We start from the raw sequence: 25,209 nt of genomic DNA, 5'->3' as shown, positions 1-25,209 counted from the left end.
CCCCCCCAATTTTTAACGCCACCCCACGATCCACGCCAACCCGAAGCGTGGCGAGCGCAGCGGTACGCGAGGGGCGGCGGTACGCGTCCTCCGACCTTTTCATGCCCTACTATCCACTAGGGCGTGGAGTGAGAATATAATAGTGTGGCGAGCGCAGCGAGCCACCGAGCCCGAAGCGTGGCGAGCGCACGCGGATACCTTCACAGTTATACGCGTCCCCTCGCGGGCTTCACAGGTGTCCGTGGCGACGCCGACACCTGTGAAGCCCGCGAGGGGACGCGTATAACTGTGAAGGTATCCGCGTCCCCTCGCGGGGCTCGCTGCGCTCGCCACGCTTCGGGCTCGGTGGCTCGCTGCGCTCGCCACACTATTATATTCTCACTCCACGCCCTAGTGGATAGTAGGGCATGAAAAGGTCGGAGGACGCGTACCGCCGCCCCTCGCGGGCTCGCTGCGCTCGCCACGCTTCGGGTTGGCGTGGATCGTGGGGTGGCGTTAAAAATTGGGGGGGACATTTAAGGGTTAATTGTGCCTATTTGGCCTCTGTGGCCCATTTAACATTGATTCCTATGGCCAAATCGGGTCCATTGAGGCATTTAACAGTAAAATCGCGGTCAATCAGCCTTTTTAACATTGTTCCCTATGGGAAAATCGCGGTCATCGCGGGCATCGCGGGCATCCCGATTTACCCGCGATGACCGCGATTTTTACCCCCGACGCCCGCGATTTCAATCGCTGGCGCCCATCTAAGTAAAGAGTACCGTATGTTCAAATACAGGATTGGGAATCATATGGTACTGGATGATTTGTTCACTAACAGGCCTATACTTAGGACACGCGGGCATGTACTGAGGCTCGAGGAAAATAAATTCCGTACTGAGTTAAGAAGAGGATTCTTCACCATTAGAGCAGTAAAATTCTGGAACTCATTGCCGGTGGGGGAGACTACAGGAACTACTGTTAATGAATTTAAACCAAAACTGGATGCATTTTTGTCCACTAATGGAATCTTATAGATATGACTTACTCAAGTCAGTAGTTACAAGTTAGATAGGTTGAACTCGATGGAGTAACGTCTTTTTTCAGCCTTAATTAGTATGTTTTTATGTTACTTTTCACTAAAGGTAGTAGCCCGGCCGGCGGGAATGGTTAAAGGGCGGGCGGCTGCTTCTCTCCTGCTACTTGCGGAGGGCGGCTGTTTCTTTCCTGCAACTCTGTGCCTCCCTAGAGATTGCCACCGCACATAGGCAAACACCTAAAGCTCCCTAGTGGTGGTACTAGCTCTGCTCAGAACGCTCATCAGTGTCGCTACCTGGGTAGGCCCTATTAGTTTGGATCTTATCATGGTTTGGAATTGGTCTTTGGACTGCAAAAATTACTTTAAAGTTTGCATAAATATTCCCTCAGGCACCATATGCACCTCAGCAGGCAAGCTCAGTGTTCCTTCTTACATGGAAAGGCATCTTACTGCTGAGTGTTATATGCAGACGGCCTGTGTCTGAGGCAGTGTTTGGTTTCCTGTGCACACATAGCTAAAGAGCAAATTTCTCAGCTACAGGTGCTCGGGATTACATTACAGGCTGCTGTCATTGTGTTCAATTCAGGGCTGAAATTGCAAGAAGGCAGAGGGAGGGACGTCTTAGCTAACCTTCTTATATTAAAAAGCAATTACTTGTTTTCTCTTAAACATGCCATCTCTCAGTACTGCACAGTTTAAAGTTTGGATTAAGGCATGGCCCTTATTATGCTATCACAGCAGCATGTGGTGTTTTTATTATTTTGCTTACTGTGCTAAACTGAAATCCGTTTTCATTTAATCAGTCTGGGGTCACAGCTTTGATTATCTTACGATGTCTGTAAGTCATACAAATATGAAATAACATTCTTTTCCCAGGATAGAGAGAACTGCATTGGAAAAATCACTTGGTTAAACTGTTTAACACAAGCAATGGTGAGCTTGTAATTATTACGTGGCCAGGGTTTAAAGTGAGGGGGAACGGGGTGGAACTGAGTTCCACCACCTCTAATGATGAGGTGGAACATTTTTACCTTCACATTGGCCCTGCACAGTAATTGTCACAGAATAGCATTCTAGTTTACAGAGGGATGCACAAACCCTTCCACTGGGCCTGTCTCTGCCTAATGGGGGGAGGGGAGTAATTAGGTGGCATATGACCACTTTAAACCCTGCACGTGGCCTATGTACTAACGTTTCCAAGTTGAAGGAAACATATTTCCTGATTAGGTTCTCATTCTTAGGGGTAAATTTCCTGAAGCGTCTAAAAATGAAGAGAGGTGATGTTGCCCATAGCATCCAGATTCTTTCTTTCATTTCTCTATTGCAACCTTGAAAATGATAGACAGAATGGTTGCTATGGGGAACACCCCCACTTTTCATTTTTAAGAAGCTTTAGTAAATGTACCCCTTAGTATCTTTTGTTTGCTTTGGTCACTTACAGTATGAAGGTTATCAATCACAAAGGCTTTCAGGACTCCTGCATGTTTAGTAATGGCTTCCACACACACTGACTGTATCTGTCTGCCTACATCCTGCCATCAACCCACCTCCCAACTGCTTGCACCTCATGTAATCTGTCTGTTGCCCCTTCCTACTAGATTGTAAGGTCTTCAGAGCAGGGCCCTCTTCCCTCCTGTCATCTTGAGAGCTGCCAACAGTCCACATTTTTCAGCTCACCTCGCAGATGCACAGGTGCACTCATTACTGACTAACACATTTTACAAGATCCATAGGTGCAGCTAATTACTTCACTTGTGATTCTGTGAGGAGACCTGGAGGGCATTAGCTGTTGGCGGCTCTCGAGGACTAGAGTTGGCTACCCCTGGTCTAAGCCCTCTTCTCTTCACACTCACAGCTTTACTATACTCAAACAATCAGTGTCCATCTTTGACTACCAGCCCCTAGTAGTACGTATCATGTCCTCACCACCTACTTTTTAACTGTAATGTGCATTTGAACTGTGGCATTCATTTTACCTGTAATCTATATCTGTTATTTGTTTACTGTAATGTTAAGTTTTGTCTCCCTGTACTGTTCCTTTGTACGGTGCTGCAAAACACTTGTGGCACCTTATAAATAAAATAATAATAATAATGAAAATCAAAGGTATCATTATAAAGGATATGTGTAGGCTTACCATACTACCTCTTAAAACCAGGTTAATGTCAGCCAGCCAAAGAACATGGGCGGAATGAAATGCCACCCGAGTTCAGCAGCAGTGCAGGTTGTCAGGCCAAACTCTGAAGTTTTTTAAAGGGACAATCACTTACTGTCACAAACCTGTTTATTTGTTTCTCTGTCTGTCAGCCTCTGCATGTTTCTCGGAGCATTTACAGTTTGAATCAGTTCAGTCTACATCTATGATGTCAATCCTGTCATCCATTTGATGCAAGGCAGGGGGTTTAAATATCCTGCTCTCAGATTCAGATGTTGCCTCCAGAAACATCATTACATTGCAGGGGTACCTGGCACCCTGTACAGTAACTTTGCAGTTACCTGACTCCTGTTTCCAGATGCTCTTTGCTTCCTGGTCCAGTTACCGGTCACCAGTCTTCAGAGGTCACCTGGTTCAGTTCTCCAGTTCCTAGTCGATACTCTGCATCTGCAGCAGTTCAGCTCCCTAGTCGTTCCCAGCTTCTTCTGTTATTGGTACCACTGCCGTAGTCCAGCTTCTACTGCTTCCCACTACCTGCTCACTATAAGCTATCAACCACATCCAGCTAATTAGCCACTATCTGGTACCTTGAGTTTCAATCTAGCCTCATCCAGCTATCAAGTCGCAGTCTGCTACTCTACATCTCTCTTGTTCAGCTCGCAGTAACCTTGCCATTCAGCCAGATGCTTCACAGTCCCTGTACAGTTGCTACTCAATTGCAGTTTGAGGGCTTGCGCATGCTCACCGCAGTATGCATGCGCAGAATACCGAAAATTGCATAACAGCAATCTACTCAAGCTGCATCAGCCCCATTGTTATTTGATGTTGTACTATGTTCTTTGTGCAGCAAATTTTATGTAGTATGTACATGCTCATCATGGCACTTTTGTTCTGTTTCAGTGGCTCATCACGACATGGAGAATACTTTTAATTGCAGCTTCATTGAACCACCATCTGTTGTTGAACAACCATCACCATCATGGTCGTCCCGTGGTTCATTTTCATCCTTTGACACCACTGACGATGGACCGGTATACTGCGTGCCTCATGAGGGTGAGTAAGACAAATAATTCTAGTATATAGATTTCAGAGCATAGTCACATTTGATTATGGCTGGGCAGTAATAAAAGAGATGCAACTTGACAGTGTGTAGTAAATGCAAAAGTTGCATTAGTCATACATCATATAATGTACTACCGGTATAACCTGTCATATACATAAGAAAGTAGTGTCATCATTACCCATCATTGGCCTCAAGCCTCTAGTTGTATGTTGATTGGGTCCTCACTACTTACATTTAAGCTGTAATGTGTATTGAACTGTGGTGCTCTTTATTTGTACTGTATTTTTGTTATTTATTCAATGTTATGCCAAGTTTTGTTTCCCTGTATTGTTCCTTTGTACGGCGCTGCGAAACACTTGTGGCGCCTTATAAATAAAATTATAATAATAATAATAATAATAATCATTAAATGTTATCAATAAATGCATTTGCATATTGTAACTTGTTATAATGTAGTTAAGATGCAAATAAATGAAATAATGGTCTTAAGGGGGTAAATACACAAGAAACAAATAAGTAGTGCCCGGATAGTGCTGTATTTGTTATCATCATTAACCCCTTCCCGACATTTGACGTACATTTACGTCATGGTCGGGAAGCACTTCCCGACACATGGCGTAAATGTACGTCATGGATTTAAACTGTCACCGCGTCTATAGACGCGGTGACAGTTTCAACATGTCTGCTGTCCCTGACAGCAGACATGTCCGTGCATGCCCCGGGGGGGCTGCGATGCCGCCCCCCCGTCGGCGATCGCTGTGATTGGCTGTTCAGTGTGAACAGCCAATTACAGCGTTTTCCTGTGTCACCGGCGAATAACGTTCGCCGGTGACACGGGATCAGAGGTGATTGGTGCTGTAAAGTACAGCACCAATCACCGCGGGGTGTAAGGGTGACACTGGTGTCACCCCACCTCACCCCGCCCGCCCCCAAAGGCCGTGATTGGTCCGTCGGACCGACGGACCAATCACAGCCAAGGAGGGAGATTTAAACTAACGGTGACTGCACTGCAGACGCCATTCCGGTCTGGAAAGCGTGCAGTGCGGTCACCGTACCCCCCTGCCGCCATACTGACCAGAAATACTTGCTGCAATACTTACCTGATCGCTGCTGATTGCTTCCTGGATCCTGTGCAATAATTGTGCCATACTGTGATATTGTGCTGCTGCACTGTATTAGTATTAGCTAGATAGATAGAGAGATAGATAGAGATAGATAGAGAGAGATAGAGAGAGATAGAGAGAGAGAGATAGAGAGAGATAGAGAGAGATAGAGAGAGATAGAGAGAGATAGAGAGAGAGATAGTGTCAGAGAGTGCTATATTTTGTGCTGCTGCAGTGTGATATAGTTATAGATAGAGAGAGAGAGATAGAGAGAGAGAGATAGAGAGAGAGGCCTACTGACAGAGTGCTATATTTTGTGCTGCTGCAGTGTGATAGTTATAGAGAGATAGAGAGAGATAGAGAGAGAGAGATAGAGAGAGATAGAGAGAGATAGTGACAGATTGTGCTATATATTTTTTATATAACTGACTGCTGCCCCCTCCTTTTGTGCTGATCAGTATAAATTAACTGATCAGTAACTTTTTGGGGGCGCAGGTTTTTTTTTATATATAGATATACCTGTGAGTGCTGCTGCTGCAGTGTCATAGAGTGTTAGATAGTGTTAGATAGTGAGAGATAGAGAGATAGAGAGAGATAGTGATAGAGAGTGCTAAATTTTGTGTCTGCTGTCCCCGCCTTTTGTGCTGATCACTATATCTGAGGTGATCAGCAACTTTTTTGGGGGTACAGAGGTTTTTTTTTTTTTATATATACCTGTCAGTTGCACCAAAGGTTGTGCACCTGCTGCACCTCACTGGTAATCAGTGTCGCATCACTGATCACCTTTTTTTTTTGTGTGTGTGCTGTGGGGTATTTTTTTAATTTTTTTTTTTACACACACTGTGATTTTGTGGGTGTCCTGTGGCCGCTGTGCGCTGATCAGTGACGTACATCACTGATCATCTTTTTCGGCACAGGGTTGATCTATTTTTTTTTTTTTTTTGATCAAATTCCTGTTGCCTTTGAGCGCTGTTCAGTGACAGACGTTACTGACCAACATCTGTGCTCAATTTTTGGCGCAGGACCTTTTTTTTTTTTAACCCCTTCCTTTTTTTTTTTTTTAACCCCTTCATTTTTTTTTTTTTTTAACCCCTTCATTTTTTTTTTTTTTATTGGTATAAAGCATTTTTTTTTTTTCTGCACCACATACACACTACACACTACATACCCCCCGGATTGAAATAAAGTTTGTGCCCCCCCCTACACTATACACGTGTTGAAACATTTCACTACCGGTAACACAAAAATAAAAATGGCATCCCAAATGTCCTCCCAAATGTCCTCCCAAATGTCCTCCCAATCATCCAGGAGAATGTATTCAGTGGAGGAGGCATATGCCATGCTTGCTTCTGACTCTGACACAGGCAGTGATGCAAGCGGGGAATTTGAAGGATTTGCCTTAAGCTCCTCTTCCTCCTCTGCTGATGAGGGACCCCCTCAAAGACGCCCCCGTAGATCAGCTGAGATTCCCCCCCCAATAATTGATCTAGTATGGACCCCACCACCAGACAATTTTGAGCCCCAGGTTCCTGAGTTTTTGGGCATGCCAGGAATCCAATTTGATTCCACAGGTCTCAGAGAAATTGACTTTTTCAAATTATTTTTCTCTGATGATTTTATAAATTTAATGGTGGACCAAACTAATTTATATGCCCAGCAGTTTATTGCTCAAAACCCCACGTCATCATTTGCTAGGTGGACCCCTGTAGATGCAGTAGAGATGATGACGTTTTGGGGTCTGGTGTTTCATATGGGCATAGTAAAAAAGCCAGAAATTAGGCAATATTGGAGTACAGATGTTCTGTACAGTACTCCATTTTACCGTATGGCCATGACCCGGACTCGATTTGAGACAATTCTTAAATTTATACATTACACCGATAATGCACAGTGCCCACCCAGAGATGATCCCACCTTTGACCGGCTATTCAAAGTCAGGCCGGTCATTGATCATTTCAGTGCCAAATTTGAAGAGGTGTACATCCCTGAAAAATTTATTTGTATCGACGAGTCCCTTATACATTTTAAAGGAAGGGTTAAATTCCGCCAGTACCTTCCCAGTAAGAGGGCAAGGTATGGCATAAAAATGTATAAACTGTGTGAAAGCACCTCAGGGTACACCCACAGGTTTAGGGTTTATGAAGGGAAGGATTCTAGAATTGAACCGCCAGAATGCCCCCCCTCCCTCGTAGGTGTTAGTGGGAAAATTGTCTGGGATTTAGTGCACCCCTTCCTGGATAAAGGTTATCACCTCTATGTGGATAACTTTTACACTAGCATCCCCCTGTTTAAGGCCCTTGGTTCAAGAGGTACAGCAGCTTGCGGTACTGTGCGCAAGAACCAAAGAGGCCTCCCAAAAACGCACATTGCCCAAGTAATGAGAAGGGGTGAAAGCAGGGGAATATGCAACGAAAATATGTTGTTGGTCAAATATAAGGACAAGAGGGATGTCCTTATACTGACAACAATTCACGGAGACAGTACCACCTCCGTCCCTGTACGAGGTACCAGTACCCACACCTCAAAACCTAATTGTATCCTGGATTACAATAGGTACATGGGCGGAGTGGATCTTTCAGATCAGGTACTGAAGCCGTACAGTGCCCTGCGGAAAACAAAAATCTGGTACAAGAAGGTGGCCGTGTATATCATCCAGATGGCACTGTATAACGCTTACGTGCTATTCCGTTCTACCGGCCAGAGGGGGACATTTATGCACTTTCAAGAGGAAGTCATAAAGGGCCTAATATTTGGGAACCAGCAGGCAGAGGGCCCCAGTACTTCTAGTACTGGCCCCCGTATTGTACCAGGGCAGCATTTTCCTGATGAAATCCCCTCCACTGGAAAAAAGGGCAGGACACAAAAAAGGTGCAAAGTTTGCTATAAAAAGGGAATAAGAAAGCAAACTATTTTCCAGTGTGACACTTGCCCCGACAAACCCGGCCTATGTATAAAGGAGTGTTTTAAAATATACCACACATCTATGGAATATTAGGTTCATAATTTCACCGTGCTTCGGGGGTCTTGCTAATGCCACATAGCACCCACCATTCATTCCACCAGAATCTGAGCCGCAAAATCCAAAAATCACTCCTTCCCTTCTGAGTCCTGCCATGCACCCAACTGGTATTTTTTGGTCACATGTGAGGCATTGCCGTACTCGGGAGAAATTGGGGCACAGATTTTGGGGTGCTTTGTCTCCTTCATTCCTTCTGAAAATGAAAAATTTTGAGCCAGAACTGCATTTTTGTGTAAAAAAATGTAATTTTTCATTTTCACTGCCCACTTGTATCAAAATTGGTGAAACCCCTGGGGGTTTGAAATGTACACTATACCCCTAGATGAATTCCCTGAGGGGTGTAGTTTGCAAAATGGGGTGACTTGTGGGGGGGTTCCACTGTATTGGTGCTTTGGGGGTCTTGCTAATGCGACATAGCACCCACCATCATTCCACCAGAATTTGTGCTGCAAAATCCAAATATCACTCCTTCCCTTCTGAGTCCTGCCACTTTTTGGTCACACATGAGGCATTGCCGTACTCGGGAGAAATTGGGGCACAGATTTTGGGGTGCTTTGTCTCCTTCATTCCTTCTGAAAATGAAAAATTTTGAGCCAGAACTGCATTTTTGTGTAAAAAAATGTAATTTTTCATTTTCACTGCCCACTTGTATCAAAATTGGTGAAACCCCTGGGGGTTTGAAATGTACACTATACCCCTAGATGAATTCCCTGAGGGGTGTAGTTTGCAAAATGGGGTGACTTGTGGGGGGGTTCCACTGTATTGGTGCAACATAGCACCCACCATTCATTCCACCAGAATCTGTGCTGCAAAATCCAAAAATCACTCCTTCCGTTCTGAGTCCTGCCATGCACCCAACTGGTATTTTTTGGTCACATGTGAGGCATTGCCGTACTCGGGAGAAATTGGGGCACAGATTTTGGGGTGCTTTTTCTCCTTCATACCTTCTGAAAATGAAAAATTTTGAGCCAGAACTGCATTTTTGTGTAAAAAATGTAATTTTTCTTTTTCACTGCCCACTTGTATCAAAATTGGTGAAACCCCTGGGGGTTTTAAATGTACACTATACCCCTAGATGAATTCCCTGAGGGGTGTAGTTTGCAAAATGGGGTCACTTGTGGGGGGGTTCCACTGTATTGGTGCTTGGGGGGTCTTGCTAATGCGACATAGCACCCACCAAAATTCCACCAGAATCTGAGCTGCAAAATCCAAAAATCACTCCTTCCCTTTTGAGTCCTGCCATGCACCCAACTGGTATTTTCTGGTCACATGTGAGGCATTGCCGTACTCGGGAGAAATTGGGGCACAGATTTTGGGGTGCTTTTTCTCCTTCATACCTTCTGAAAATGAAAAATTTTGAGCCAGAACTGCATTTTTGTGTAAAAAATGTAATTTTTCATGTTCACTGCCCACTTGTATCAAAATTGGTGAAACCCCTGGGGGTTTGAAATGTACACTATACCCCTAGATGAATTCCCTGAGGGGTGTAGTTTGCAAAATGGGGTCACTTGTGGGGGGGTTCCACTGTATTGGTGCTTGGGGGGTCTTGCTAATGCAACATAGCACCCACCAAAATTCCAAAAGAATCTGAGCTGCAAAATCCAAAAATCACTCCTTCCCTTCTGAGTCCTGCCATGCACCCAACTGGTATTTTTTGGTCACATGTGAGGCATTGCCGTACTCGGGAGAAATTGGGGCACAGATTTTGGGGTGCTTTGTCTCCTTCATACCTTCTGAAAATGAAAAATTTTGAGCCAGAACTGCATTTTTGTGTAAAAAAATTTAATTTTTCATTTTCACTGCCCACTTGTATCAAAATTGGTGAAACCCCTGGGGGTTTGAAATGTACACTATACCCCTAGATGAATTCCCTGAGGGGTGTACTTTGCAAAATGGGGTGACTTGTGGGGGGGTTCCACTGTATTGGTGCAACATAGCACCCACCATTCATTCCACCAAAATCTGTGCTGCAAAATCCAAAAATCACTCCTTCCGTTCTGAGTCCTGCCATGCACCCAACTGGTATTTTTTGGTCACATGTGAGGCATTGCCGTACTCGGGAGAAATTGAGGCACATATTTTGGGGTGCTTTTTCTCCTTCATACCTTCTGAAAATGAAAAATTTTGAGCCAGAACTGCATTTTTGTGTAAAAAAATGTAATTTTTCATTTTCACTGCCCACTTGTATCAAAATTGGTGAAACCCCTGGGGGTTTGAAATGTACACTATACCCCTAGATGAATTCCCTGAGGGGTGTAGTTTTCAAAATGGGGTGACTTGTGGGGGGGTTCCACTGTATTGGTGCTTGGGGGGTCTTGCTAATGCGACATAGCACCCACCAAAATTCCACCAGAATCTGAGCTGCAAAATCCAAAAATCACTCCTTCCGTTCTGAGTCCTGCCATGCACCCAACTGGTATTTTTTGGTCACATGTGAGGCATTGCCGTACTCGGGAGAAATTGGGGCACAGATTTTGGGGTGCTTTTTCTCCTTCATACCTTCTGAAAATGAAAAATTTCGAGCCAGAACTGCATTTTTGTGTAAAAAATGTAATTTTTCATTTTCACTGCCCACTTGTATCAAAATTGGTGAAACCCCTGGGGGTTTGAAATGTACACTATACCCCTAGATGAATTCCCTGAGGGGTGTAGTTTTCAAAATGGGGTGACTTGTGGGGGGGTTCCACTGTATTGGTGCTTGGGGGGTCTTGCTAATGCGACATAGCACCCACCAAAATTCCACCAGAATCTGAGCCGCAAAATCCAAAAATCACTCCTTCCGTTCTGAGTCCTGCCATGCACCCAACTGGTATTTTTTGGTCACATGTGAGGCATTTCCGTACTCGGGAGAAAATGGGGCACATATTTTGGGGTGCTTTTTCTCCTTCATACCTTCTGAAAATGAAAAAATTTGAGCCAGAACTGCATTTTTGTGTAAAAAAAATGTAATTTTTCATTTTCACTGCCCACTTGTATCAAAATTGGTGAAACCCCTGGGGGTTTGAAATGTACACTATACCCCTAGATGAATTCCCTGAGGGGTGTACTTTGCAAAATGGGGTGACTTGTGGGGGGGTTCCACTGTATTGGTGCAACATAGCACCCACCATTCATTCCACCAGAATCTGTGCTGCAAAATCCAAAAATCACTCCTTCCCTTCTGAGTCCTGCCATGCACCCAACTGGTATTTTTTGGTCACATGTGAGGCATTGCCTTACTCGGGAGAAATTGGGGCACAGATTTTGGGGTGCTTTTTCTCCTTCATACCTTCTGAAAATAAAAAATTTTGAGCCAGAACTGCATTTTTGTGTAAAAAAATGTAATTTTTCATTTTCACTGCCCACTTGTATCAAAATTGGTGAAACCCCTGGGGGTTTGAAATGTACACTATACCCCTAGATGAATTCCCTGAGGGGTGTAGTTTGCAAAATGGGGTGACTTGTGGGGGGGTTCCACTGTATTGGTGCTTGGGGGGTCTTGCTAATGCGACATAGCACCCACCAAAATTCCACCAGAATCTGAGCTGCAAAATCCAAAAATCACTCCTTCCCTTCTGAGTCCTGCCATGCACCCAACTGGTATTTTTTGGTCACATGTGAGGCATTGCCGTACTCGGGAGAAATTGGGGCACAGATTATGGGGTGCTTTGTCTCCTTCATACCTTCTGAAAATGACAAATTTGGAGCCAGAACTGCATTTTTGTGTAAAAAAAATAATTTTTCATTTTCACTGCCCAGTTGTACCACAATTGGTGAAACCCCTGGGGGTTTGAAATGTACACTATACCCCTAGATGAATTCCCTGAGGGGTGTAGTTTGCAAAATGGGGTCACTTGTGGGGGGGTTCCTAACTTTTAGCATCTTATGGTGCCTTGAAACCTACATGGTGCCTAAAAAATAATCTCATAAAAAGGAGGCTCCAAAATCAAGTAGGTGCTCCTTCTATTATGAAGCCTGTGGTTTGGTCACCGTGCACACTAGGGCCACATATAGGATATTTATGAAAACAAAAGAATTGGGGGAATCAATTTTTAGTCACATTTCTCTAGTAAAATGTACTGTGTTCCTTAGAAAAATGTATTAAAATTGCAAATCTGCAAAAAAAAAGAAATTTTGAAATTTCACCTACACTTTGTTTTAATTCCTGTGAAACACCTAAAGGGTTAACAAACTTCCAAAATGCTGTTTTGAATACTGTGAGGGGTGCAGTTTTTGAAATGGCATCATTTATGGGGGTGTCTCACATACAAGTCACTCAAAGTCACATCAGAACTGAACTGGTCCCTAAAAAAATCAGTGTTTGAAATTTTCTTGAAAATTTGAGAATTTGCTATTCATATTGTAAGCCTCCTAGTGTCCCAAAAAATTAAAAGGAAGTTGAAATAATGATGTCAACATAAAGTAGACATATGGTCTATGTTAGTTATTCACTATTTTGAGTGGTAAGATTATTTGTCTCACAAGCAGAAAATTTAACATTTTGCAAATCGCTAAATTTTCCATTTTTTCACGATATTTTGGTATTTTTCACAAAAAAACACAGACTGTATCGACCCAAATTTACCACTAATTTGAAGTACAATGTGTCACGAAAAAACAATCTCAAAATCACTGGGATAAGTAAAAGCAAAAAAAAGTTATCCCCACTTAAGTGAGACATGTCAGATTTGAAAAAAAGGGCTCTGTCAGGAACGCAAAAACTGGCTCTGTCAGGAAGGGGTTAAATTAATTTTTCTTTACAACATGCTGTGGTTCTGTGTATATGTTCACGTTTTATTAGGTCATATTTGCAGAACACAGCCTTACTGTATGCAATTAACATGTTTCACCCCTGTACCATGCTTTAGAATCTAATGCTGGGTACACATATGGCTAATGGATCGGCTATTCTGCCCATCCCACTGACCTACCTGGCCATTGGTAAGTGCATACACTGCATCTACCAATCGTATGCCCAATGTGACATGCCTGATGTCACAACTGGGCAGGCATTTAATTGTTCCTGTCCAATTGACATGTTAGTCATCAGTGGCCCCTGCAGCAAGTGTATGTACACAAGGCCATATGTCCTGAAACATCTGTAGATATATCAGCCATCAGCTGTGCTGCAGGTGTGAACTGCGTAGTTCACAGAAATGTCAGGTGTATACACCCACCCAGAGGCAGAACTACCATTGGTGCAGCAGATACAGTGCACCTATCCTTGTCACCCACTGTCACCTTGTCACTCAGTGTGTACATACAGATAGTGGTAGATGCTCAATTAGTTCAGTAGCATTTCCCAGGTGCATGAGGGAGGGGTTAAATACTGGGTAAGTAAAACAAGACATTTTTTCCCTCAGCACACTGAGCAATGCTAGTAACCAATCTAGAACACTACATGATAATAGAATTCAGAGATATTGGTTACATATACCTGCGCAGGTGTATGCTATGCCCCCAAGCCGCGTCAAGGCTTCTCTGTATATTGGGGGGTCCTTAGCGCTATATCTAGGTGCAGGGTGCGGCACCCCAAAAAACCATCATAAGCTGGGAAGCCCAGTGCGGCATGCCAGTGATATACTAAGTGTTAATAATTAGTGATAGGAAGCCAAAGCTATATAAAAAGAGAGAGATAAATGAATGTAATTAAAATAGGATAGAGATAGTGTTAGTGAGTGAAAAGTGTTAATAGAATGTAAGGGCATGCCGCACTAAAGGCACCCAGCCCATCCAGTCCAGGAGCACCGCACCCCACACCACCGTTACCCTAAATTGGGTCTACGATTAACCAGCAAGGAGCCACATGATAATGGCTCCTTACTTGATATATCCAAACTAAGAGCTACCTACCTTGGAGCAACCCCTGACTACTCCATGTGGCATATCAGGACCCATATCTCCTCCTAATATGGGCTCCCTTCTGCCTCTAACAACATACATACAGATAGTGGTAGATGCTCAATTAGTTCAGTAACATTTCCCAGGTGCATGAGGGAGGGGTTAAATACTGGGTAAGTAAAACAAGACATTTTTTCCCTCAGCACACTGAGCAATGCTAGTAACCAATCTAGAACACTACATGATAATAGAATTCAGAGATATTGGTTACATATACCTGCGCAGGTGTATGCTATTCCCCCAAGCCGCGTCAAGGCTTCTCTGTATATTGGGGGGTCCTTAGCGCTATATCTAGGTGCAGGGTGCGGCACCCCAAAAAACCATCATAAGCTGGGAAGCCCAGTGCGGCATGCCAGTGATATACTAAGTGTTAATAATTAGTGATAGGAAGCCAAAGCTATATAAAAAGAGAGAAATAAATGAATGTAATTAAAATAGGATAGAGATAGTGTTAGTGAGGGAAAAGTGTTAATAGAATGTAAGGGCATGCCGCACTAAAGGCACCCAGCCCATCCAGTCCAGGAGCACCGCACCCCACACCACCGTTACCCTAAATTGGGTCTACGATTAACCAGCAAGGAGCCACATGATAATGGCTCCTTACTTGATATATCCAAACTAAGAGCTACCTACCTTGGAGCAACCCCTGACTACTCCATGTGGCATATCAGGACCCACATCTCCTCCTAATATGGGCTCCCTTCTGCCTCTAACAACATACATACAGATAGTGGTAGATGCTCAATTAGTTCAGTAACATTTCCCAGGTGCATGAGGGAGGGGTTAAATACTGGGTAAGTAAAACAAGACATTTTTTCCCTCAGCACACTGAGCAATGCTAGTAACCAATCTAGAACACTACATGATAATAGAATTCAAAGATATTGGTTACATATACCTGCGCAGGTGTATGCTATGCCCCCAAGCCGCGTCAAGGCTTCTCTGTATATTGGGGGTCCCTACCGCTATATCTAGGTGCAGGGCACCCCAAAAAACCATCATAAGCTGGGAAGTGTGTACTCCTGTTAAGATATGCACTAATCTAGATATGGACACAATTTTATAGATAAATGTGTATTTTATGGTCCATATGTAATAGGTTGTGATTTGCTAGATTTAGCAAAATTGTTACCTGAAATTGTCTTCTTATCTGTTGCTGCCACTTTTTACAATTGTCCTTCTTCCGTATTTTAGAATCAGTGGCAGACTGTAAAGAGAAGGGAAATTCCAGTGTCCTGGAAAAGTTGACACCACTAATTAATGAAGAGGAAGCTGGGGAATATACCTACTTGAAAGATTCTGGATCTCCTAAGTCATCCCAAGTTGACAACAGTGAAACCCCGCTACTGAAATCATCAGATAGTGAAAGATCATCTTGTGGATCTGGCTCAACTGGTGTGGCTTTATATGCAAAGGTTGCTAGGCTATCTAAACAGTCTAAAGATGAAGATGACCCTACCATGGATAATAGAAGTGCTACAATTGGTGGAAAACCACCATCTCCAGAAAGAACAAAACCTCCTCCACCTGACCCATCTACAAAACCTAAAGTATCTTGGATTCATGGCAAGTATAATTCAAATAACTCTTACTCACTACCAGCATTTAATAAGTCATCAGATAAACCAACCAATAATTGTGACCAAGTAGAACAAAATGCAAGTGTAAAAGATCACCATAGGAAGAGAACCCCCAGTGATACAAGCCCTGCTGGCCAAGGCAAAAATGAAGAAAAGGTCATCATGAGGAATAAGGACAAGGGGCAAAAGTATTTGAAGGATGTCAGCAGTGCAGAAAGTAAACCTTCAGAAGTAGCCCAGTCTCCATCCAAGTCAAAACACCGAAACAAAAGCCATGATCACATAGAGAGTATCAATGGGACAGTACAAAATGCCCTGAAAAGAATAGGAAATCTACATATGGATAAAAAAAATGGTGATGGTAAAGACGCTCCTAAAAGTCCAGATCACAGCAAGTCTCGAACTGAGGTACTTCACCCACATATGTCATCAGAGGCCGCTTCATTATTTTCTGCCCAACTAAAAGAAAAAACTCAAAGTCTGAACAGGGTGGATGCCAGCACCAACCAAAATGGTATTGGCCCTCTGAAAACACAGAAAGAGAAACCTACTCCTCCTCAAAAAGCCAAGCGCTCTGCAGCAGCCATTAACCAGAAATCCAGCAAAGCTATTCTGCCAACAACCACCAATCTGCAAAAAATGATTAGTCCGGTTTCAGAAATTGTTCCGGCCACAGGAAACCCGGTTGAAAAACAAAATTCTAACAACAGTCAGGATCAGGCTGCAAATGTAAAGCAAGAAACCGGAGAAACAGTAGTTAAGAAAACACCTATCAAAAAGCCTCCTAGGAAGAAAAGCAAAGATGCCACCTTGGACACTGATGGCAAAGTGCAACCGAAAATGGCCATAATGCCACCACAGTCAGTAAAATAATGGTGAAATATTTGCACATTGTGATCTCTTCAAAAGGGGCATTATGAAGGATTCTGGTGACTTTTGCAATATACAGTATTTTGCTGTAGTCACATTTTGAGCTAAAGAAAGCTGAGACTTTCATGGGCTTGAGGACAGATATAGGTGGAATCCATGGAGATACGTTTGGCTTGATGTACTGTACTTCATCCTATACAGAATTAATCCAGAACACAAGATGAACCACTATATGTAGTTTTCTAGTGCCTCTGCAGTTTCTGTTAAGAACATGCCAGGCTGGACAGAGGAAAGGGTAGTCTCAAAAGAACATTTTGATAATCCCTAATAACTGAGGAATGTGGTATTAGAGACAACAGCTATGGCATCTTCATAGCATGTGTTTGATATGTAAACCAGACTTTTCACTATTATAAGTTTTTATTTAGCATAATTACCTTCTGCCAATTCTTGCCTTATTATCTAGATGCTTCGCAATACTTCATTGTTTGAAGGAGCCAAGCAACTAAGTTATTTAAACAAATGCTTATTTTTGCATTCTGCCTAAAAGTGGGAAGTCTGCACGATCTTTTTTTAATTGGATCGTAAATGCCAATGACTCAATAGACAATCTTATTTGGCCATAGAACTGTAATATTGTGTATGACGTTCAACCTTTGCAACTGTCTCATAAAGTTCATAAGCAGTGCTTATTTTAATATTAAATATTTTATGAATCTGTCTTAGTTTTGCAGTAATGGATAAGCTAGCTTTTCTTAAATTGTATTATTTTGTTTTTTTGTTTGGATGTTTTGTACCAGTTAGTATTACCATGGTGAAATTCACCTGGCTACCAATGCATCATCTCGCTACTTAGATATTCGTTTTCACTAAAAAGTTAACATTTTTAATGTGTGCCCATCCCAATATGTATCATATGCCTATTTGTTTAATGTAGAATATGCAAATTTGTACTGCACATGCCCATAGAAATACTTAAATACCTACGACCATATGCAGATTTGTGGGTTTCTTGGAGAGACAGAAGGGGCGAGATGCACAAAGGCAGGTAGAATAGAGAAAGTGATGCATTTGTGTAATTAGGGAACTCAGGCAGACACAAATGGAAATGCAAATACGCCTGTCCAAAGTCATATCATTTTGGGTGTTCCCTAGGTGTAGATACTGGTTAATGGTGATGACAATCACCAGCACTTGCTAGTCTGGGTTCTCTTCTAAAAATGTATAGTTTCTTTCTTTGTTCATCCTGGATATATTCTATTTTGGGCATATTTGATATTGAACTTTGTGCTATTTGACAGTAATTTATACACACGGAGGAAAGTTTAAATAAAATTACAAAAAAGATCGTTAAAATTCAAATCAATACTAACAGCAAATGTGTTTTTCATGTAAATGTGAACTTTTCTTGCACTTGTTGGGTGTAAGTAGGCTTTATATAAACCATATGCTACTGGAGCAAGCTAGTTGCATTTGTGATGCCTCTGAATCAGCATTTGAAATATTTTTATATGCAACATTTAAGAGTTTATTATTTTTACGTATATGCCTTCGTTTGAGCACCATGAAGAAAGACAAATTAGCTAATATTTATGACAATTCTGCATATAGGGACCTGTGACATCACAGTGGTCTGTGCTAGTGAATACTGCAGGTAAACCAAATTCTGAGGAATGTTGGTTCAAACAATAAAATAAATCTCCTTTGGTAACGGGATGGGTGCACATTAAATAATGGTACTTTTAGTGAAACTAAATGTCTAAGCGATAATTCACTGCATGTGTCTCTTATATGCATACAGTTGGAGTTTCCCATCTGGTGTTGAAAATAACTTATTTGGGATTCTTAAATATCTACAATATCTGGACATGATAGGGAAGAAATAACACTCAATTGCAAATACCTATGATAAATATAATAACTTAAGTGTGATATGTGACAACACAAGTAAATGGTAGTGTTCTCATGATAAGTTGTAACCAATAACAACCCTGAAGACATTGAGGCTCATGTACAGTAGTTAAGCACTTAAGTGGGTTATTGTATATGGGTTCAAGCCATGTCACAGCTGCTTGAAACCATTAAGGTGCGTACACACGGGGGGGGGGGGAGAGATATATTGCTAGCAATATATTGCTTGCAATATATTGCTGAGCAATATATTGCTCAGTGTCTCCTTTTCATCAGCGACCAGAGATGGTCGCTGATGAAAAGGAACCTCTGCTGGGGGTGCCGCAGAGGTAATCAGCTGGTCGCAGGAGCAAACTCCTGCGACCAGCGATTACAATGGGGCTGAAACCGGGAGTGCGCACCTGGCGATTTATCGCTGGTGCGCACTCCAATCACTGGCAATATGGTCGCCTGCGACCATATTCCCAGCGATTATAGCCCCTATCGCCCCCGTGTGTATGCACCTTTAGAGGCTGGACCCAGGTTATTGCCGACATGGGTTCCTTTGACATCATCTCCAAACACAAGTGATGTGACTCTGACCTGGGTTGTATAATCCAAGTCACGTTTTCACACTGCAGACTACCTGGATTGATCCTGAGTTTGAACTGATCGCCACCTGGGACAAATTATCAGGGCACCGAATCTAGATCACCCCAAGCAAGGACCCTGGTTGCCCAGCAATATCCCACTGGGATCAAATACTCTCTGTAAAAGGGGTATATATTAACAAATAAATGGAATGCACTTTCTGTTATACTTTCCGACTCAAACTTTTTTAATAGTGAATAAGAGGAGATGGGTTCAGACATACAGTATATCATTGTTTTGTTATTAATAATAAAACATTGGTTTAAAAGTGGGTGCAAATATATACTGCAATTGAATGCTTTTGTTAGCGCTTGAGTCATTTAATATTACTAATTCATAGCTACATTTGGCCTTGAAAGTTGCAGATCGATCACTAAGCAGTAGTCCCAAAAAGCACACTTTGACCCGGTACAGATTAAGGGCCAGCCTGCTTGTGAGGAATACTGAAAAAGTTACCAAATGCACAACATAATTTCCAGCATCCGCTCCTCATTTACAAGATTAAAGCATTTTCAGATTATTTTTGAACCTCCTGCTTTTGTTAGCTGGAGTGCTGATATAAGTGGTGGTCCTGAAGGGATAACTTAACCCAGAGGTTCCCAAACTTTACCATTACAATACAGGTTTTAAGGATATCCATGACTAAGCACATGTGATGTAATGAGTAGCTCAGTCAATTTGATTAAACCATCAGGCCTCAAACATGGATATTCTTAAAACCTGGACCATAGTGGTGGAGTTTGGGAACCTCTCATTTAAACACTTTGCATTTTGCATTATTGGCATTAGACATTTTGGGGGAAATTTAATAGGGTGTCAGATTTAGAAAGTGAGAGATTTGGTAAGAAATCTCCCGGTTTTTTTTTAAAGCGGCAATCATTTATACTACAAAACCAGTTTGATTTTGCCGTGTAATTGATTGCCGCTTTAAAAAAAATGGAGCTTTCTTACCAAATCTCTGAATCGGTCATCCTATTAAATTTTACCATTTTTTTTATATGTTCACTTGTTAGTAAGAGGCAGAATTACTTAAGTTTCTAAAAAAGACAAGTGGAAGTGTTGCCCATTGCAAAAGATCAGATAACAGTCTTTCGTTTTCTGCAATGCAACAGAAAATGAATATCTATAATTTGATTGATTGCTTTAGGAAACACCTACATATTTCACTTTTAAGGTGCCCATATACTAGTAAGATTTATCTTCAGATCTGGCTGGTTGGAACAAAAACATGGTTATGGATGAGTGACAATTTGTCAGTTTTCCAGCATTTCCAAGCAAATGGTCAACTGTCATTTGCTCTCATCCATAACCATGTTTTTGTTCCAACCAGACAGATCTGCAGATAAATATGCGTGTGTATGGCCACCTTTAGAAGCTTTGGTAAATCTGTCCATAAAATACCACAGCCTGGAATATGCTATGAGGTTAATTAAATTAGGGGAAAAGTTCTCACCTCTGTAAGCGTGGCTATACATAGGGCTGTGTTAAAAATTCAGCGAGTCCACTACAGAATTGTCCACTAGGGGGATGAGATCGGGGGCTGTTGCCAGAGTCTATACTCAATTGCAAGGAATTCTCGCCCCTAACTGAATTGACCCTCATGTCTACAGTGAAATGTAATGCAAGAGAAATAAGATACAGTACGCATTGTTCTTAGACGTTCAGCACAGTAAACGCTTGTGCTTTATTTTAGTTGTGCATTCATCAGGTGTAGCTTTTAGTCTTGATCAGCAGTTGTGTGGTATATGGTATTTATGGCTGGAAAAGCTTCAGATACAGAGTATGTTTACAGCAGAGATATTCTCTGGAGTCTATTTAAAAAATCTTAAATCTATTTCTGCCAGTGTGTACTGTATATTTTTTACTTGCCGATACAGTATTATTGTTGGACAAGTTCCTACACGGTAGAAAAACCTGTAGATAAATGTATACATTTCTCCAGCATTAATCTTAAAAGGGCTGAGAATGAACTTAAAATGGATTATTTTCGAAAGGGATACAGAAAAACCTAATTTTCTTTAAAATGATATACATTTACCCAAATATATACACCAGAAAGGCTGGTTTCCACACTGCTGGTGGGCGTATGTCAGTTTTATGGCATGTACTATACCTGGGGTAGCCAACTCCAGCCCTCAAGTGCTACCAACAGTTAACGTTCTCCAGGTCTCCTCACAGAATCACAAGTAAAGTAATTAGCTCCACCTGTGGGTCTTTTAAAATGTGTTAGTGAGTAATGAGTGCACCTGTGCAGCAGCTAGGTTGTCTGGAAAATGTGAACTGTTGGTAGCTCTAGAGGACTGGAGTAGGCTACCACTATACTATACTATATGCACCTAATGGTTTCTTTTGCCGAGTACTTTTAGTCTAGTCCTGTGTTGTGCACTATGATACTGTGCCTACTTCCCACTACAAGACCACAAACCTTTTGGATAACTGTTGTAATACTATTGTCTCTTATACCTTGTGGAACATTAATGTATCTTTCTACTAAACAGTCAGACCAAGTAACCAAAAAAACACATAGAAATACTATATATATAATGTACTGCCAGTTGCATCAGCAAAAACAGGACCTCCCCCACAACACTTTGCTGTAAATATGACAGCAGCTTGGGAAATAAATAGACATATACAGTCTCTTGCTATCTTGGCTTTATATACTTCCATTCATTTCTGCACCTCTGTTAATGAGGTTTATCCTTTCTGACTTTCATGACACTATAACATCAGGTATGGTTACAGAAACTGTAATTCCATATGTCATTTAGGATATGAAAGTATGTAATAGTCTTTCTTTGTATATATTTCATATGAATCATTGATTCTGATTATCCCTTTCTGATTCCTAGTCAGCGATGCCTAGCTTTTGCAATAGTGTTTCTAGCATGTTCCTTGGGGCTGCAGTATGCTCCAGCAAATCACCAATGCTCCCAGAGGTCTCATTTACATTGGAACGCTGCAACTTTATCTATTTTCTTTTTGAAACCATGGAACAGCAGCGTTAGCAGCAACTTCCATGTGTGTTCCTAAGTAAAAGTAATTTCCCCAACAGCTGTATTTGGATGCTTGCAGTATCCCTTACAGGTTACATTCCATTCTATTCTAGGTTTGTCTGACGGACTACATTTAATTTATACATAATAATTTACCATCCATCGAAGACGTAAGCCTGGTTATGAAAGATACTATAATATACATTTACCTACATAATTTAATGCTTTTTTTCTCTTTGTCCTCATGGCTGTTATATTATAAATCATTATATGGAACATAAATTTGCTACACTTAAGACTTAAAGGGCTATTAACCATTCATTACATGTTTAAAAAAAGATCACCCACTTCCTTATACACTACTATGGTTGTGGTCCCTCCGACCTGAATACCATTCCCCTATGCTGTAGGGATAACTGATGTATTGTGGCCTCAATGTACAGACATGGTCGCAGCAGGATATAATGTTGGCTGGTCTCCAGTTACTACTAATATCCCTCTAATTTAATAACACTTGAAAGTTCCATATCCAATATGGCCACTTGGGGTTTCAAATGTGACATCCTAGCGGGAAGCAGAATATTCCACTGCAGCAAGGTCTGTATCTATACTTCTACTACTTATAAAAATGTCTCCCAGACCAGAAAATGAGACAGTCTCATGCTAGGAAACACCCCCTCCTCTCCACCATTCTAATACGTGGGATAGTTATTTTATTTTTTAAATACCTGTTATAAAGTAAAAAGTAAGGAGACAAAGTGCTTGCTCATTTGCAGATTGTTATTGGTAATTTCATTAATTACCCACAAGTCCATTAGACAATATTCCTATTGTTAGTAATATTCTCTGCTGCTTTTTTGGTTTGATGAGGAATTTATGTAATTTCACTTCTATCAAAATGGAATTCACCAATAAACAACAATGCTGACTACTGAATGAAATGAAACACAAAGGGCCAGATGTATCAAGCTTCAAAAATGGGTAAAGTGGAGAGTAATAAACAACCAACCAATCAGCTCCTACCTGTCATTTTTCAAACCCAGCCTATAACATGGCAGTTAAGAACTAATTGGCTGGCTGTTTATCACTCTCCATTTTATCACTTGCTTGATTCATCTGGCCCAAAATATCATTTGTCAATCAGAAAAGGTCAGTTCTCTACACATGTAGCACATTTCCACATAATTTACAGTTTAATCACTACCTTTCCAATTCTTATCATTCTAAACCAAGGTTACATATCTACTAAAGATAATACATTAGGGACAGATTTAATTAGCCGGCCATTGACTCATGTGGCGTGTTCCTAATAAAAAAGCAGGTAAAGTGCCTGGAGCTATATAATTACAGACCCACAAGCAGCCCCTCGGCAGCCGTGAACGATTTCTGTTCACACTCTCTTGAGGTGTAAATACAAATAAGAATTAATGGCTGCCTCGGGGCTGCTCATTGGTTGATCAGCGGTCTGTGTTTGAATAGCTCCGGGCATATTACCCACTGGAACAGACCCCATGACCCAATCTGCTCCATTGCCTAGGTTTACAGATGTATAATGAAAATATGCAAATATGAAACCAGCAATAATCTTTATAATGCGCTTTTGCATTTATACTTGGGATTTATACAATTAAATATAGAATTTAAACTTTATATTACTGAGAAGTTTGCTTCAAATCTGTTAATATTGTGATATAGTCAACATGTATACAACCTCTTCTTATATCGGCTATACTTTTGTTTATTTTGTTTTCAAAATCATTTGAATTAAAAAAAATCATTTTCTGTCCAGATGGCTGACTATATATTGTACTTATTATTTAGCAAATGTGGATATTGAGGAGGGATGGCTTGAATGTGCAAGTTGAAAACAATTTCTCCTTTGTTAATTCAGGTTTTATTTCATATTTGTCATCTCTTGAATGTGTTATTGTGGGTCAAGAGTCAGGGATAGGGTAAATGTCGAGCTGGTTTTGACAGATGCCCTATATACCTGAGAATATAAAATACTTTCTAGTGAAACTGAAAGCTATACACAACCAATATTGGAATATTGGTGATGGACAAGTTCTATTTATAACCTGACAACTGAACCAGTGTGTAAGTTGATGTTTGTATTGTTATTTTGCTAGTAGGTTTAGCTACTTATTATTTTGTATTAAAAGACTGGTACTGCACCTGATATTGTTGCCCCAGGGAAAAGCTTTGTTAATAAATTTCTTTTTGTTTCCACTTTTGTCTACTATATTTTTATTACTCACACGGTTAGCCTTATATTTGGTGTACAGTACAGTCATACATGTGAAATATATCCTAATACATGTAAATGTGTCAGATGCATGCACAATGAAACACATTGTTTGGGGCGAAAACACTGTCCCTCAAAGAAATAACACATATTTTGGTCCCCGCAAAAAAAAAAAAACCTTTGGACCCTACAGAAAAAAATAAAACTTAACAGCTAGTGACTGAAAAAAGCAAAACACTTTCACACATGACATAAAACAATGAAGAACATTGGCCACCAAAAAAAAAAAAAAGAAAACACAGTGGATATTAACAGGAATAAAAAAAAAAACATTAAAACCCCACCCCCAATTAAAAAAACTGCCACCCACTGGAAAAATAAACCACATTGGTCCTGCAGAAATGAAAAACATATATAAGTCGACCCGAATATAAGTCGAGGCACCTAATTTCACAACAAAAAACTGGGAAAACTTGTTGACTCAAGTGGGACCCTCACTCGAGTATAAGCCGAGGGGGCCTTTTTCAGCATAAAAAATTTTCTGAAAAAGTAGGCTTATACTCGAGTATATATGGTAATTACCTTAGTCGCCCACAGAAGACTGTCCTGTCTGCAGTACTGGCTCACATACTGTGCTGTGACCCCCAAGAGCGATATGTATTTTGATATTTAGCTGCTGGCAAAAGAGCTGTAGTTTAATGTGATGGCTGCAGTACTCAGGCTGACAACAGTAACAACA

General features: G+C 41.3%; 1 protein-coding gene across 1 annotated transcript in view; it reads left to right on the top strand.

Annotated features, from left to right (window-relative positions):
• Positions 1-24,454, top strand: part of SCARF2 (scavenger receptor class F member 2) — a 206,310-nt gene extending 181,856 nt beyond the window's left edge. Inside the window, exons 10-11 of the mRNA XM_083146958.1 lie at positions 4,074-4,226; positions 15,433-24,454. Of these exons, the coding sequence (XP_083003084.1) occupies positions 4,074-4,226; positions 15,433-16,691 (1,412 nt within the window). The 3' untranslated portion in view covers positions 16,692-24,454. The remainder of the gene's footprint in view (positions 1-4,073; positions 4,227-15,432) is intronic.
• Positions 24,455-25,209: the final 755 nt, after the last annotated feature.

This window comes from Crinia signifera, chromosome 1 (assembly GCF_055691185.1).
Source record: "Crinia signifera chromosome 1, ASM5569118v1, whole genome shotgun sequence".
In the NCBI taxonomy this organism is placed as follows: domain Eukaryota; kingdom Metazoa; phylum Chordata; class Amphibia; order Anura; family Myobatrachidae; genus Crinia; species Crinia signifera.
Note: the sequence above shows the minus strand (reverse complement) of the source record. Positions and strands in the feature narration are given on the sequence as shown.